At 39.3% G+C, this 16813-nt stretch overlaps 1 protein-coding gene across 6 annotated transcripts in view; it reads left to right on the forward strand.

Annotated features, from left to right (window-relative positions):
* The window catches only part of RNF149 (ring finger protein 149), a 32673-nt gene that overhangs the window by 11629 nt on the left and 4231 nt on the right, over positions 1–16813 (forward strand). For all 6 annotated transcript variants that reach the window (XR_006215652.1, XR_006215649.1, XR_006215651.1 and 3 more), the window contains exons 2-6: positions 485–735; positions 1674–1742; positions 7584–7666; positions 9820–9916; positions 13242–13440. Coding sequence is in view for 1 of the 6 variants with exons in the window: in XM_042981163.1 (XP_042837097.1) it covers positions 485–735; positions 1674–1742; positions 7584–7666; positions 9820–9916; positions 13242–13440 (699 nt within the window). In the remaining 5 variants the exon portion in view is untranslated. The remainder of the gene's footprint in view (positions 1–484; positions 736–1673; positions 1743–7583; positions 7667–9819; positions 9917–13241; positions 13441–16813) is intronic.

Raw genomic sequence — 16813 nt, forward strand, 5'->3', positions numbered from 1 at the left:
TACTTAAAGGTTTGGTGGTAGAATTCACCTGTGAAATTGAATGGCGCTCTTAACTTTTGGGGGTAGTTTTTAGAGACTTATTCTACTTCTTTATTTTTTTTCAAGTTTATTTATTTTGATAGAGAGTGTGCCTGTGAGCATGAGCGGGGGAGGGGAGAAAGAGAATCTAAGCAGACCCCATGCTGTTAGCACAGAGCCTGACTGGGGCTCAATCTCATGAACTCGTGAGATCATGACCTAAGCCAGGATCTAGAGTTGGACGCTTAACTGACTGAGCCACCCAGGTGCCTTAAGACTTATTTTACTTCTAATGTAATCAGTCTGTTTTCTCTTTTGGGACCAGTTTTCCTTGAAAATTAAACATTTTTGGAAGTTTTGGGATGGTTATATGTGGACAGACTGTAGTATTCTTCTATTTCTCTTAACCTTTTTCTGTGTCTTATTTTGTGTTCTTCATATTGACTTTTTTTGTTCTTTCCTCCAGGAACAGGAAATATAGTGGTCATTATGGTTAGCTACCCAAAAGGAAGAGAAATTTTGGATCTGGTGCAGAAAGGCATTGCAGTCAAAATGACCATAGGAGTTGGCACCCGTCATGTGCAGGAGTTCATCAGTGGTCAGTCTGTGGTATTTGTGGCCATTGCCTTTATCACCATGATGATTATCTCGTTAGCCTGGCTGATATTTTACTATATACAGCGTTTCCTATACACTGGCTCACAGTTTGGAAGTCAGGTAATTATGGATAATTCTTTTTAACTTTGCTTTTTAAAAGATAGCTCATAAATATTTCTCATATATATTGTCTTTAAGTTACATTTGAGGGTTTTTTTTTTTTTTTTGGACCATATTCTTAATTTCATTTTCACTCATACTGTTTAATTACAACACAACTTTTTGAAAATAACTTTTTAATTAGAATATATTAAATTTTCTGTTCTGTAGGATATTAAATACCTTTAAATGGGGCCACTTTTTGCGTGTTTTGCTCCTGCAGATACCATCTTTGCCTTTTTCAGACATAAAGAGGTAATAAATAGGCCTGAGGTAGAGTGGACCTGGTTCTGTGTTTAAAATAAAAGAACACTAGGCCTGAAGGCAAGGAGCAGAGTGGGAAGGCCTTCCCGGCTTCCATTGTGGGGCAACTTTCAAGGCAATTTTTCTGCAGAGAGACAGTGTCTCTGTCACAACAAAGAGGAGGGCAGTAAAAGAAGAGCCAGAGGCTTCCAAAGACAGGCCTTTGAATTTCATGCTTATCCTGTTGTCTTGAAAAGCCACCCTCTCTGGCTTTGGTAGTCGTCTGGCATCTGGTAGTCGTTTCTGGGTCATCTGGCACCTGCTGCATAGGAAGCCGCCTTCATTTTAGGGACAGACGTTAATATATTGATGAATATGTGGGGCCCCGATCCTCAGCTTACTCCTCTCTTGCCAGCATTTAAACGTGAGAATTGGTTTCTTCCTCAGACATGGAGTTGAAAATCAGTATTCTTGATCAAACATCTCTTTAAGTTATATGTGGCTATTTTATACATTAGGATGTAAATATTAGTTTTTGTTATTTTCATTGTAGTCATTCAACTTTGTTTTTTAAATGAAGCTTTTTCTACAAGCTTATGTACATTTTTGAAAATAGTGACTTAAAATTTTTAATGATGATATTTTTCCTACCTAAGAGTCATAGAAAAGAAGCTAAGAAAATTATTGGCCAGCTTCCACTTCATACTGTAAAGCATGGAGAAAAGGTAATATTTTCATGAGGTTTTTTTTTGTTTGCTTCTTTTAAAGTACGTATCTGTTTATATGTCTAAGTAAAACTTTCCATTCTGTTAAACTCACCTTGACTATGTGGAGTTTTGGCTGGTTTGAGTTAGAACTAAGTTGCATACATGTTTCATTTTGGAGAAGGGTTGGCAGAAATACTCCTTTGCACATGTGAAGAGCCTTCCAGACCTGTGCCATCAGATAGGGTAGCCTTTAGTCATATATAGCTATTATAATTTAAAAGAATGAAATTGAACTTACAATTCAATTCCTGAGTCACACTAACTACATTGCAAATACTCAAATGGCCCCATTGGCTGGTTGCTACCATACTGGACAGGACCGGTATGTTCATTTGCTAAGAAAGTTCTTCCTGTTGGTCAGTCCCAGATGACTCTAAGGAACCTAAAGAACTTCAAGTTCTGTTAGACCATAGACCTTTGATAGTTTAAATTCATTTCTGTTAAATCTAAGGCTGTGTATCCATTCTCTCTGATTCCCTTAATTGCAGGGAAAAAATACTGGGATTTGTGGAGAGGGGGAGAACAGATGTACTGAAAACTACTTTTTAAAAAAAACATTTTGACATGGCCAACATGAGACTGAAAAGGTCAAAATCATACCAGAGTTTTAAAGCATTTTTGGAATAGGACAGATCCTAATCTAGAACCTCAGATTCTTAGAGGATTGATTCTTTAAAAGGAAAACAGTTGCTAATGAAGTAGTATTTACTTTTTTATTAGTCTGTCTTCTGTGCTGTAAAGTGTGGATAACCATGTTGACTTGTTGGTTGACTTAGTTGGTTCCGTTGTTTTTTGTTTTTGTCTTTGTTTTTGTTTTTATCATTTTTTAAAATTTTATTTTTTTAATTTACATCCAAATTAGTTAGCATATAGTGCAACAGTGATTTCAGGAGTAGATTCCTTAATGCCCCTTACCCATTTAGCCCATCCCCCCTCCCACAACTCCTCTAGTAACCCTCTGTTTCTTTTCCATATTTAAGAGTCTCCTGTCTTGTCCCCCTCCCTGTTTTTATATTATTTTTGCTTCCCTTCCCTTGTGTTCATCTGTTCTGTGTCTTAAAGTCCTCATATGAGTGAACTCATATGATATTTGTCTTTCTCTGACTAATTTCACTTATAATACCCTCCAGTTCCATCCACTTGGTTGCAAATGGCAAGATTTCATTCTTTTTGATTGCCGAGTAATGCTTCATTGTATATAGATACCACTTCTTCTTTATTCATTCATCCATCAATGGACATTTGGGCTCTTTCCATACTTTGGCTATTGTTGATAGTGCTGCTATAGACATTGGGGTGCAAGTGCCCTCTTCGAAACAGCATCCCTGTATCCCTTGGATAAATACCTACTAGTGCAGTTGCTGGGTTGTAGGGTAGTTCTATTTTTAATTTTTTGAGGAGCCTCCATACTGTTTTCCAGAGTGGCTGCACCAGTTTGCATTCCCACCAGCCGTGCAAAAGAGATCCTCTTTCTCCGCATCCTTGCCAACATCTGTTGTTGCCTGAGTTGTTAATGTTAGCCATTCTGACAGGTGTGAGGTGGTATCTCGTGGTTTTGGTTTGTATTTCCCTGATGATGAGTGATGTAGAGCATTTTTTCATGTGTCAGTTGGCCATCTGGATGTCTTCTTTGGAGAAGTGTCTATTCATGTCTTTTGCCCATTTCTTCACTGGATTATTTGTTTTTTGGGTGTTGAGTTTGATAAGTTCTTTATAGATTTTGGATACGAACCCTTTATCTGATATGTCGTTTGCAAATATCTTCTCCCGTTCTGTCAGTTGCCTTTTAGTTTTGCTGATTGTTTCCTTCTCTGTGCAGAAGCTTTTTATTTTGATGAGGTCCCCGTAGTTCATTTTTGCAGTTGTTTCCCTTGCCTTTGGAGACGTGTTAAGTAAGAAGTTGCTGTGGCCAAGATCAAAGAGGTTTTTGCCTGCTTTCTCCTCAAGGATTTTGATGGCTTCCTGTCTTACATGGAGGTCTTTCATCCATTTTGAGTTTATTTTTGTGTATGGTGTAAGAAAGTGGTCCAGGTTCATTGTTTTGCATGTCACTGTCCAGTTTTCCCAGCATCGCTTGCTGAAGAGACTGTCTTTATTCCATTGGATAGTCTTGCCTGCTTTGTCAAAGATTAGTTGGCCATACGTTTGTGGGTCCATTTCTGGGTTCTCTGTTGTGTTCCATTGATCTGAGTGTTTTTGTGCCATGTTTTTGTTTTTAAAGGTTTATTCATTTTTCAGAGATAAAGAAACAGAGCATGAGTGGGGGAGGGGCAGAGAAAGAGGGAGACACAGAGTCCTAAGCAGGCTCCAGACTCCAAGCTATAAGCACAGGGCCCTATGCTGGGCTCAAACTCACAGACCATGACCTGAGCTGAGGTCAGACGCTCTGAGCCACCCAAGTGCTCCCCCCCCCCTTTTTTTTCTTTTTTCTTACATCTCACCAAATTGTTGAGACTTCACTTATTCCACTCTCTCTTCCCCCTTCAAAAATAACCATACTTATTGTATGTATCTCTTCTGACCAACTTAAAGGTTTAAAACAAATAATACTCATTAGAGGCTCCTGGCTGCCTTAGTCAGTGCAGCATGAGACTTTTGATCTTATGGTTGTAGAGTCAAGCCCCATCCTGGATGTAGAGATTACTTAAAAATAAAATCTTTAGAAGAAGAAGGAGGAGGAGGGAGAAGGGGAGGAGGGCGAGGAAAACATAATACTCATTAAATATAGGCCTTTGATTTTTTTTTTAACTTTGGCTTCTGATATTAATGGGTTATTTAGAATATTAATATGGAGATACTCTTGGAATTACATCGTTGGCTGCCATTCTTTCCCTCATGCCTTAAACAGAAGTAACAGTTGAATTTTAATAGTTTGTGCAGGGTACTGGTTTCTTCCCATGCAGATGTGTACTGAACAGAAAAAGTAAAAAAATAAATAATAGAAGTTTCTCATGTCACAGCTTAGGTTTAGCACCTGATGTACAGATCACTGAGGGTCCTTGGGGAGAGAGTCTCCAGTGAAAGCCTGTGACAAACTGTACATGCATTAGATGTGGCCTGTTACTTGAGTAGCATGTAGTTTTATGTTCCCCTGAGAAAATGTCTTTTACTCCATAGCAGGAAGTCTCAGTCTATAAAATATGAGAAAACAGAGGCTTATATGTATAATATACTGAATTGAATCTTTGAGAACATAAGTAAATTGATATCCTCTTCCTATACAGAGCATATTTTAAATAGAACATTTTTGAAAATATGATTCCACTGTTTTTGAAAGTTGTCAAAATAGGGGCGCCTGGGTGGCTCAGTCAGTTGAGCGTCTGACTTAGGCTCAGGTCATGATCTCACCGTTCATGGGTTTGAGCCCCGTATCAGACTCTGTGCTGACAGCTCATAGCCTGGAGCCTGCTTCAGATTGTGTCTCTCCCTCTCTCTGCCCCTTCCCCGCTCATGCTCTGTCTTTCAAAAATGAATAAATGTTGGGGCGCCTGAGTGGCTCAGTCGGTTAAGCGTCCGACTTCGGCTCAGGTCACGATCTCGCGGTCCGTGAGTTCGAGCCCCGCGTCAGGCTCTGGGCAGATGGCTCAGAGCCTGGAACCTGTTTCCGATTCTGTGTCTCCCTCTCTCTCTCTGCCCCTCCCCCGTTCATGCTCTGTCTCAAAAATAAATAAACGTTAAAAAAAAAATTTTTTTTAATGAATAAATGTTAAAAAAAAAATTTTTTTTTTAAGTTGTCAAAATAATGGTTAAAAAAGGATCCCTAGGGGCACCTGGGTGGCTCAGTCGGTTGAGCGTCTGAGTTGGGCTCAGGTCATGATCTCATAGCTTGTGAATTCAAGCCCCATGTCAGGCTCTGTGCTGACAGCTCGAAGCCTGGAGCCTGCTTTGGATTCTGTGTCTCCCTCTCTCTCTGCCCCTAACCCACTCGCATTCTGTCTCTGTCTCTCTCAAAAATAAACAAACTTTTTTTTTAAAAAAAAGGATCCCTAAATGGCCTGTGAGGTACATAAATGGGTTTTCTTTCTTTCTTACTTTCTTTTTTTCTTTTTGTTTTTTTGTTAAGTTTTATTTCTTTAATCTGTACACCCCAAATGGGGCTCAGACTCACCACCCTGAGACCGAAGAGTCGCATGCTTCTTCGAATGAGCCAGCCGGGCACCAAATACATAGATTTTCTGATGATTTTGATCATCAGAACTGAAAACACTGAAAAGTGTGTTTTCTTAAATCTACATGATGTCCAGTTCTAGAGACAGGTTTGTTTTCTAGTTTTTCTTTTCTTATGGGTGCATTCACAGTAATGTGTAAGCTGGCAAACCATTAGGGGCTTTAAAAATTATTTCATCATGGGGCACCTGGCTAGCCCAGTCAGTTGGCTAAGCGTCTGACTCTTGATTTTGGCTCAGGTCATGATCCCAATGTTTGTAAGATTGAGCCTGCTCGGGATTCTTTCTCCCTCTTTTCTCTGCCCTTTCCTTGTGTGCATGCTCTCTTCTCTCTCATAAAATAAATAAATAAACTTAAATTATTTCATTACTTTTGCATGGCATATGATAAAACAAGTGATAATATTTACTTTAGTGGTACCATACCATTTTAAATGTTAAGAAATTTTCATATAATCTTTGATAATAATAATCAGTGTTTACTGCTTGCTTGCTAGCAAGTGATACACATGGCTCAGGGTATTTTTAAATAATTACATAAGGACAGGGTAGCCATGTTCCCATACAATCCACTTGCTAAAGTTGCAGCTACATGCAGACACTGGTTGTAATTTCTGAATCTATCCCAGAATCAAAGAGAGTCTCATTGGCCTGTCTTGGGTCAGATGACCACTCTGGCCATGCCTGCTTTGGTTGATTGGTTGAGGCCAGGTGGTTTAATATGGGGGGTACCCAGGGAAACGGGGGGAAAGCTGATACCACCAAAAAGGTCTGTGATTCACAGATTCTTAGAAGTGGGAATTTTGTCACAAGACTTTTCCTCTCCAGCACATTTTATTTCTTTTTGCCTTTGTTAATTTGATGGATGAAAAACAGTAATTGAGGGGTGCTTGGGTGGCTCAGTCAATTAAGCGTCTGACTTTGGTTCAGGTCATGATCTAATGGTTCATGAGTTCAAGCCCCATGTCAGGCTCTGTGCTGACAGCTCAGAGCCTGGAACCTACTTCGGATTCTGTGTCTCCCTCTCTCTCTCTGCCCCTCCCTTGCTCACACTCTGCCTCTATCTCTCTCTCAAAAATAAATAAACATAAAAAAATTTAAAAAGAAAAAGAAAAGAAAAACAGTAATTGACTTTAATCTGTGATTCTTTTATCACTAGTGAGGTGAACAGTTTCAGATATTTAGCCATTTGTGTTTCTCATTTACAAGTTGAAACCATGTTCTTTAGCAAATTCTAGTGATTTTTTGTTAGTTTTTAATGATTCTAGAAATGAGTATCTTATTGGATATTAATCCTCCTTATAAGTTTTACATTTGAAAAATAACTTACCATTGTAAAGCAAGCATGTACATTTATTTCCATAACCCTTAAAACGTGAACATTAAAGACACATGAACACTCCCCTAGTAGCTAAAAACTGTTGGTGTCTGATTAGGTAGACAATGACATTTTTTCCTTTTCAGGCAGCTTCTGTAAAAAATCTCTGGACAGTGGGGAAAAGATTGTGTTTAGTTTCCGGCTGCACCCCTGTAGTATAGAATTGGTCATTGTTTTAGCCAGGACGTGATGAGTTTTACTAAGCATAGACCGTGTAGCAAGGATGTAGTGAACTCTTTTCTTTCCTCTTTACAGGGAGTCGACGTTGATGCAGAAAACTGTGCGGTGTGTATTGAGAATTTTAAAGTGAAGGATGTTATCAGAATTCTGCCATGCAAGTACGTCCTTGTTACTTCCTGAGACGCTGCAAACTACCCACTATGTTTCAGGTTTCCGACAAAAGTGTTAACGTGTTTTTTTATGATGTAAGGATCTTGCTATCATGTGATGATCTTGTGATCGTCTCATCTTTTAGGAAGGAAGCTGGAGCCTTCGAGGCTCCTGGATTTGGATTATATTGCCTTCAAATTGCTTAGGACGCTTCAGGTCCTAAGACAGACCCATTATGTATCTTTGTTTGGCTTCTAGTCTAAAGCAGGCTTCATTAGGAACCTGGGAATCCCATCCCACATTTAGCCATGCAAGATATGCTGTGTCGGAGTAAGGAGACTGAAGCATGACTGGTGAAGGACCCCAAGGGGGGCGGCCAGGTATAGTTAGCAGAGAGTCGATCGGGGAGGGCAGTGGTCTGCTATTGTTTGCATGCTGGGGTGTAGTGCTTTAGGTAGGTTCTGCCAAATAAATATTTCTTGCTTTAGGTATGCTAGGGGCTTTGCTTTAGCAATGGGAAGTCAAGCTTTCCTTTTTTTTTTTTTTTTAATTAAATAATGGGATACTTTATTGATAACCATTTAGAAGAATGGCTGTTACCAGAAAGATGTACAAAATGACAATATACTTTAGAGTCTGATCAGTTTTAATTATACTTCTCACCTATTGGAGAAATAGGTCAGAAGTTAATATGTAATTATGGTTTGCTTTGTGTTTACAAAGTACTTCAGTATTTATATATAAGTACTCTATAGTAGATTAAGTTCTCAGTAATTCTGTAGAGAAAACAAATAAATATCAGAATAACAAAAGTTTCCAGAATAAAGATAGCTAACTTCAGTCTGCAGGCTTTTATATGAAGTTGGTGTGGTGGGCACTTAATGTATTGGGTCAGTATGTCCTGTAGAAAGTTATTAAAATCAGAAAGGATTTTTACTGTAGGATGCTTTAGGGCCAGTCTTTCTGACTTAAAAATAATGCTTGGGATACAGCACAAGTGAGCGGCCTGAGGCTCACTTCCTTTGTGACACCAGATCTGTCCTGATAGCTGAGCTGGGTTTCATACTTGACCCTCACAAGCAGACATGTTGCATGTGCACATTTCCTGGTCTCCTGATCTGGGGTTTTTACTTGTTTCTCCCCATTTTCTCCCATGCTTTATTTAACAAATTTTGCAATAAAGCCAACACGTTTCCTTTGTGTTTCTGTAAAAATCATTCCATTGGGTCAGTCAGCTTCAGTTTCAATTTGAGGATGGAAAGGACAGAAGACAAGCTGGGCTAGACTGTATTCTGTAATTAAGTTCTTTTATCTTTAACTGTGCTGTCAGACTTCTGTATGAAGAAGAGGTCTTCAAACAACAGCATTAATAGTGATAACAGTTGCTCAGTATTTCCTGTGCCCAGCACAGTTGTAAGCACACTGCATGTCGGCTGCTGAGAACAGCCTGGGGTGTAGATACAGAGAGGTTGAACAGCTGGTTCAGACTGCCAGCATCACGTCACACAGTGGTCACTGGAGCCATAGGTACTGTACCCATTCTCCTGACTCTGTATCTTCACCATGTATAGAAGACAGATTCACCAGGTAGGAGGCAAAGTGAGCCAACTAAGACAAATCAGTAAAAGAAAATATGTAGGCAATTTTTCTTTTTTTCTTTTTGATTCTGAAAGTGATCATTTTAGAAAAACATGGAGTATACAAAAACACAGTTAAGACAGAAATTAAGTGCTTTCTTTTAAGCCTACAGTCTAAGACGATCTGTTTATATTTTGCTGTATTTTCATTTGATTCATTTCATGAACTTCTATAAGATACTCTGAGTTCAGGATAAGTTTATTGCTCTTGGTTTACTTATGCCACATTTATTCCCAAAAGGCTTTTAAGTAAGTTACAGGGGCACATAAAAATATAGCCTAGCATGAAGCAAAAATAAACCGTGCTGTTTTTGTGGAGTGAAGGGAAGATTTCCCTGTAAGTTCCAGATTCTGTTTAACATGGGAAATAGAATAGATAATGACATAGAATAAGTGAATAGACTAGAATGTTGATTTGAAGTTGCTTAACTTGTTCTGAGAAGGTGAGTTAGTAGAATGTGTTGTTTCCTTAATAAGATATAAACATTTATTTTAAAACATTAACACATACTTAATTTTTTTAGGCATATTTTTCATAGAATATGCATTGACCCATGGCTTTTGGATCACCGCACGTGTCCAATGTGTAAACTTGATGTCATCAAAGCCCTGGGATATTGGGTTTGTTACATTTTTGTTTATATTCAATCTCTGCCCCGGTTCTTCCTGAGTGATGCGATTTCATTACTGACCAGAGGCAAGAGGAACAGATTAAGTGCTCCTTCTAACATGTTTGTGGTTCTCTGAAGAAATTTTCCTCGTGATTAAAAATGCATTTTTAAGACATCCCAAAAAATTAATGAACTGCTACCTTTGCGGTTATAGACTAATACGGCCAGATGCTTCCCTCCAGAGAGTTTGTAATTGCTTAGAGCAATGAGCTTTGGTATGCTGCCCTGCAGAATATATATATATACTCATCAGTGTCATATAAACAAGAATTATAAAGTTTGAAATGAAAGGAGCCTCCTACATTTTCTGGCTCCAGGCACACATGTTACATATGAGGAAACTGAAGCCAACACTCTTTGACACAAGGCCTCAGATTCCTGGCTTTCGAAACCAAATCCTGCTGGGGAAATTGGTCCCGTGTGGAATTTGCTCTGTCAGTTTGTGGTACTCAGGTGGTCATAGGTCCTTCCTCAGAAAACAGAGACATGAGGGCAGAGTGAAAGGGGGTGCTTCATCGTAGCCAGCCATGTGCTGAGGGCCTTATGTACATTATTACATGCAGTCCTCAAGGCCGCTCTAAGAGGTAAGTACTATTTCTCTAATTAGGAACTTGAGCTTAGAGAAGCCAAGTAGCTTGCTTAGGTCACACAGCTAGTTACTGGGGAATCAGCTTTCAGACACCAGCTTGCTTAATTCTTAGGTATAAGCTTTTAACCAGTAGTCCCACCCAAAAGGGGAGACATAGGGGGAAAAAAGATTTCTCTAGATTGCTGTATTTTTAATTGTTTTTAGAGTCTTCGTATAATGTATTAATGTCTTAAAATATTCTTGATTGTTAAACAGTAAATAATTTTGAAATACTGATCTCTGGAAGAAGTCATTTAAGTATCAAATAAACTTCTTGTATTGCTAAACATTTTTTTTTTTTTTAGAAAATTTATAGTGTTTATGGTAGAGCTAGAGACCACAAGGAGGTTTTTCATGCACCTTATAGCCATAATAGTCCTCGAGGTACCCTGTCATCTTCTAGCTTAGTGAGCCTTGGAAAGATAGTTGAGAGCCTGCTGCCTTAATTACTACTGTAATTTTATGTGAATTATATTTTTCAGTGTGAGTCCCAGAATGCCCTCACCATAGGTACAACAGAAAGAGCCGTCGGGGGAGGGGGGGGGTTGGCCAGCATTCAAGACCTGTCTTATTGAAAGAAAACTTCACCCGCTTTAATGTCTAGAAATTTTGTCTTTCCTCTAGAATTTCTATAGTTTATAGTTTTTAATAATGATGGCTCTACTTAGCAGGGCATAACATGCTTTCTTAGTGAACTTGAAACTTAGTGAACTGAGACTGTAGCTCAGACAAGAGAGTGCACCTTCCTAGGATTTTAACCAATACAATACAGGGAGCTTGACAGATGTTTTTCTTGGCAAAGGTTTCCCTTTTCCTCTTTCCCTTCCTGTCTGGCCCCATACTGTCAGTGCAGAGCCTGACACAGGGCTCATCCTCGCAAACCATGAGATGATGACCCGAGCCAAAATCGAGTCAGATGCTCAACCGGGTGAGCCACTCAGGTGCCTCCTAAAAGTTTTTATAAAGATATTTCGCTAAACTTAGTACTGAGACTTTAATCGTTGTGAGTTTTGTTTTGGGAAATATATCTACGTATGTATATTTGTTAAAATGTTAATTTCAGAAAGCTTGAGTATGTCCTCAAAGTAATTTTTTTTTGAAGAACGAAACCTATAGTAAGAGATTAACTTGTCTTGCCCTTAGTTTTTACTTTTTGGATGAATGGCCATTTTCTTTAAACCCTGTGGCCCATCCTGCATTGGGTTTCGTAGGTATGACACTCTCATATGGTAATGACTGGTAAGAGAGCTGCTGTCAGTCCTTCACATGGACTTGGGAGGTGGTCCTTTCATTTGCAGTTGTAACCTCCTGGATGGTCCATTTGTCACTCTTGTTTTCATTCATTCAGCAAGCATGTATCAAAGGAGCACTCTTTCAGGTGCTAGATCGAAACTTGACTTGGGGAGACAAAGACAAGTGAGACGCAGCCCTTCTGCCTGTGGGCTCTTGGGGATTTCACTTTCTGGACTTTGGGGGCCAGGGGACACACCCGCGCACAGTGTAGCAGAGGATGTATGTTTGAAGTGCTGAGGAGCATGGAGGAAGGAGGAATTTACTCCACCAGGTGGAGTGGGGAGATAAGAAGGTGGTATTTTAAGAGGGGAGTCTGAGCCTGGTGTTAAAGAGTTTGTCTGACCAATCACTATTTTGCAGATAGGGGTATGACCGTGTGGGCTTTGAGACTGGCAGGTAGTCCAGTTTGTCAGGCACTTCAGTAACTATCTGGGAAAACAGATAAGGGTGGGCTGGGTGGGAGTTTGGACTTTCTAGCAACTCAGTAGGATTCGTGGTTTGCTGTGTCGGGAGTCTCAGTTACCAGTGAGGAGGAGTCTGTGTGCTGTGTTGTTCAGGAGGGCGGTTCTAAAACCCTGTGGAGTGGCAGTGGGAGCAGCGTGCCAGCCGTGCCCTTGACCCTGAGAGCCCGGTGAGGGAGGTGCAACAAACACCATGTTCTCATGTAAAGCCCAGGCTCACAGTAAACCCAAAAGCCACTGCTCATTTACCAGGTGACCTAGTGGTTTCCTCTCTCACAACATGGCCTGACTCTGGTATTAATCAGAAAGGTATCTGGATTAGCCTCCATGTAAGACCGGGATGTCACTTTCATGGTCCTGTTCTTTAAAGCAGCGCACGGGAGAGTTGAAGGTAGACTGAGAGCCAATAGACACTGTCCTCAGGGAGCCACAATTGATTGTTTTTAAGTGAACTAAATGCAGTCTGAAGCCCTCTGTTTTCAGATACTGTGTTCTTCCCCCAAACCCTGGTGCCTGCAGTAAGACAGTACGACAGTTAGAGGCAGTAATCCTAGCTCACGGCCACAGCCAGGCTGATTCACACCCTCTGTCCAGGAAGCAAGGAAAATGCATCTATGACAAAGCTTCACTTACTGTCAATAAAGAATTTAAAGGTGGCATTGCTTACGTCAAGGTGGGAAATGGTTTTTAAAATAAATACCGTTTAGGTCTTAGAAAGCTGCTTATTGAGAAGTAATTAATTTTCTGATGTTGCTAAATAAAGAAGACATTAATGTTCTTGCCTGATTCTGTGTATAAAAATATTCCATATGGATTATGCCTAATCATTAGGAGATGATAGATAAGCTTTGAATGTGTTACCCAGACAAGGTATTTTCTTTTCGTCTCTCAAGGGAGAGGTGGAGGATGTGCAGGAGATGCCTGCTCCAGAATCTACCCCTGGGAGTGTTTTGGCTGCAAATTTGAGTATTACTCTACAAGAGGAGGACAGAAGTGACGGGAACAATTTACCGTCCTCTTCCACTAGTGAGTCTGCACTGCAGTGTGATGCCGGCTTTAAAGAAGATGCAGGTGAAGACACAGCCTTACTAGGTAAGTGCCTTCCAGGTTTTAAAACAATGTTGCTAGCAGTTAGGGAACAAAATGAAAAAATACATAAAGTGCAGAAAAACATAAAGGAAAAATAGAAACTGTGATCCGACACCTGGAAATACCATTTTAACATTTTGATAAATAGCTTTCCAGATGTTTTTCTGTGTTTAATCACATATCATTTATGTGCTGTTAGGTTACCTGTTTTTCTCTTAATGTGTGCAGCTCTTTTCTGTATCAATAGGTGCATGATTCTGTGTGGCTGCATAGTATTACAGTTTAGATTCACTGTAATTTCTTTAAACCGCACCCTTTTGGCGACTTTATTTTTAACACTCGGAAATCGCTGTGTAGGGACACCTGGTGGCTCAGTCAGTTAAGCATCTGACTCTTTTTTTGTTTTGTTTTAATGTTTGTTTATTTTTGAGAGAGAGAGATCCAGCCCCACATCGGTCTCTGCACTGACAGTGCAGAATCTCTCTTGGGAATCTCTCTCTCCCTCTCTCCCTCCCTGCCCCAAGAGCTTGAGTGTTCTCAATCTCTCTCTCTCTCTCTCTCTCTTCCTCAAAATAAATAAACATTGTTTAAAAAGTAAAAAAAAAAAAAAAGAATTTATTATGCATATACCCTCACCACTTAGATGTCTGATTATTTCTTGTCATTCTGAGAGAGGAGACAGAGTGAATTGCATTTTTTTTAATTACTAATGAGGTGACCTTCTTTTCATATTTGTTGGTCATTTTTATTCTTTCAGGAGTTGCCTGTTTCATCCTTATTTTTCTCTGGAGAAACTAATTTTTTCATGTTGCTTCTAAGAGTTCTTTGATCTTTGTCATATGTATGACATATATTTCTCCCCCAGTTTGTCTGTCCTTTGACTGGTTGGTATATTTTGCTAGTAGAAATGTTTAATTTTTCTCTAGTCCCAACATATGTTCATGATTCTGCCTTTGATAGCATACTAACTTGGGAAGGTCTTCCTTATCTCAGGATTATAAATATATTAACCCATATTTTGCTAATATTTGTGGTTTTGTATTTTACATTTAAATTTTTAATCCACATAGCTTAACGGAAGGTTTAACCTATTTTTCCCCAAAATGTTTAACCAGTTGTCCCAATATTTAGTGAATTATAATCATTTTAGTGAATAATAATTACATATGTTTTGATATTGGCAAGGCAAATTCTTTCACCTTTATTAATTTAAAAACATTTCTGGACTATTCTGCATTTTTCTAAAAAATTAAAATTACTCTGCTGAGTGAAAATTTTTATTATAATTGAATTTATTTTAACTGGGAAGAATTGATGCTTCCAATTTTGAATTTTTCCATAGGGGAAGAGGAAGCATATCTTCCCAAATCAGTAAAACTCAAACTGAATCAGTTTTATGTTTGGCTATGAAGCAAAAATAAACAAATACTAGAACTTAGGTTTTAAACCAGTAGCCAAGGAAGAAGAGCACACTGTGGAAGAGAAGGAAAAACCCATTTCCGAGCATTGGAATGCCGAAAGGACATTCTCCCAGCCAGCTCCCTGGTTGCCTGCTGGGATGGAACCACCTTTAGAATCCATCCTGTCCAGTTGAGCCCAAGTGTGTGCCAGTGTCATTTTTGCCATTGCCTTCAGTCTCCAGAAAAAAAACTAACTTTCCTTTCTCTAGTACTTGACCACCCTTGAGATAGTTAAAGGCCGATAAAGACTCACCCTAAGCATCCCCCACGTTTTCCTGCACTCTTGTTATCTGCCGTGCATTGGTCTGTCAGCATCTCCTCTCCCCTCTTAGAAGTAGGATATTATTATCATTTGAAATAGTGCATAGTGTAGACTACAAGTGCAGGTATACAACAAAAACAAGAAAAGATCAAATCCAAATGCAAGTTAATTAGGAAAATGCAAATTGAAATAGCAGTGAGATAATCACTTTCCAGTGTTCAAATGAGAAAAAAATTCAAAAGACAGCTAACATTTATTGCTGGCTGGGATGCAAGAAATGGGCATTTCCATACATTGTGCTATAAATGTAAATTGTTATGGCCTTTTAAAAAAAATTTTTTTTTAAACATTTATTCATTTTTGAGAGACAGAGCATGAGCGGGGAAGGGGCAGAGAGAGGGAGACACAGAATCTGAAGCATGCTCCAGGCTCTGAGCTGTCAGCACAGAGCCCAACGTGGGGCTTGAACTCACGAACTGCAAGATCATGACCTGAGCCGAAGTCGGACACTCAACCGACTGAGCCACCCAGGCGCCCCCTGGCCTTTTTGAATAGCCATGTAACAACATCTATTAAATTAAAAATACATAGTCTTTGAAGCTGATATTTCGTCCTTGGAAATGTATTCTATACAAATAAAATCACCCCTACACACACACACACACACACACACACACACACACACAAAGAAATAGTGCATAAAAATAAAAGTGGAAAAAGATGCTAGGTTATAAAACAACAGGATGTTGGATACATTCTGAAGAAGCTGGGCCCACTCCCCACACCTGCCTTTTGTGTGTGTGTTTGCTTTCTTCTTTTTTGTTTTTTGTTTTTTGTTTTTTGTTTTTGTCCTTTTTTATTTTTAATTTCCAAGTATTTGTTCACGAGTAAATTGATAGGTAAATTTAAATGTTCATGTTCTTTCCACCTTATCATTGTACCAATATAATTTGAGAAATATTAAATTGGAGAAATATATTCTTTTAAAAAAAAAAAAAAGTTTAGAGAGAGAGAGGACATGCATGCACACAGGGAAGGGGCAGAGAAAAAGGGAGAGAGAGAGAGAAAGAGAGAATCCGAAGCAGAGCCCGACACAGGACTCAAACTCCTGAACCATCAGATCATGACCTGGGCCAAGAGTTGGACGCTTAAGCGACTGAGCCACCCAGGTACTCCCAAGAAATCAGTTCTCTTAAGCAGACACTAGTACTTCCAGAATAAAATGTGGCTTCACTTAAAGTTGAGAAAACATTTACTAGGCTCTTCGGAGCAACTAGAAATAAAATGTGGAACTTACTAATGATAGACTACTCACTAGAGACTGTGTTTCCCTGGTGAGTACTCCTTCTGTTGTCCAGTTGACCTTCTTGGCTCTGACTGTAGGTGAGTTGAAGTATTTGATTCTGTATTTAAGGAAGTACTCTATTCCTGTAAGAAACTTCTGACTTTGAACCACCAGTTCCTTTTCCAAGATAGTTTAATGTCTCTGTGCCCATGTTTCATCATCTGTAAAATGAGCATAATAACATCCTAATCCTTACCTCACAGAGTCACATATATAACACAGGAAATGCTCTTTGTTGTTTTTGTGGGCAGTGACACCACCATCATCATCATCAGATGTCGTCATAGCTGTCTGGTTTACTTTTGAAAA

Source organism: Panthera tigris, chromosome A3 (genome assembly GCF_018350195.1).
Source record: "Panthera tigris isolate Pti1 chromosome A3, P.tigris_Pti1_mat1.1, whole genome shotgun sequence".
In the NCBI taxonomy this organism is placed as follows: Eukaryota; Metazoa; Chordata; class Mammalia; order Carnivora; family Felidae; genus Panthera; species Panthera tigris.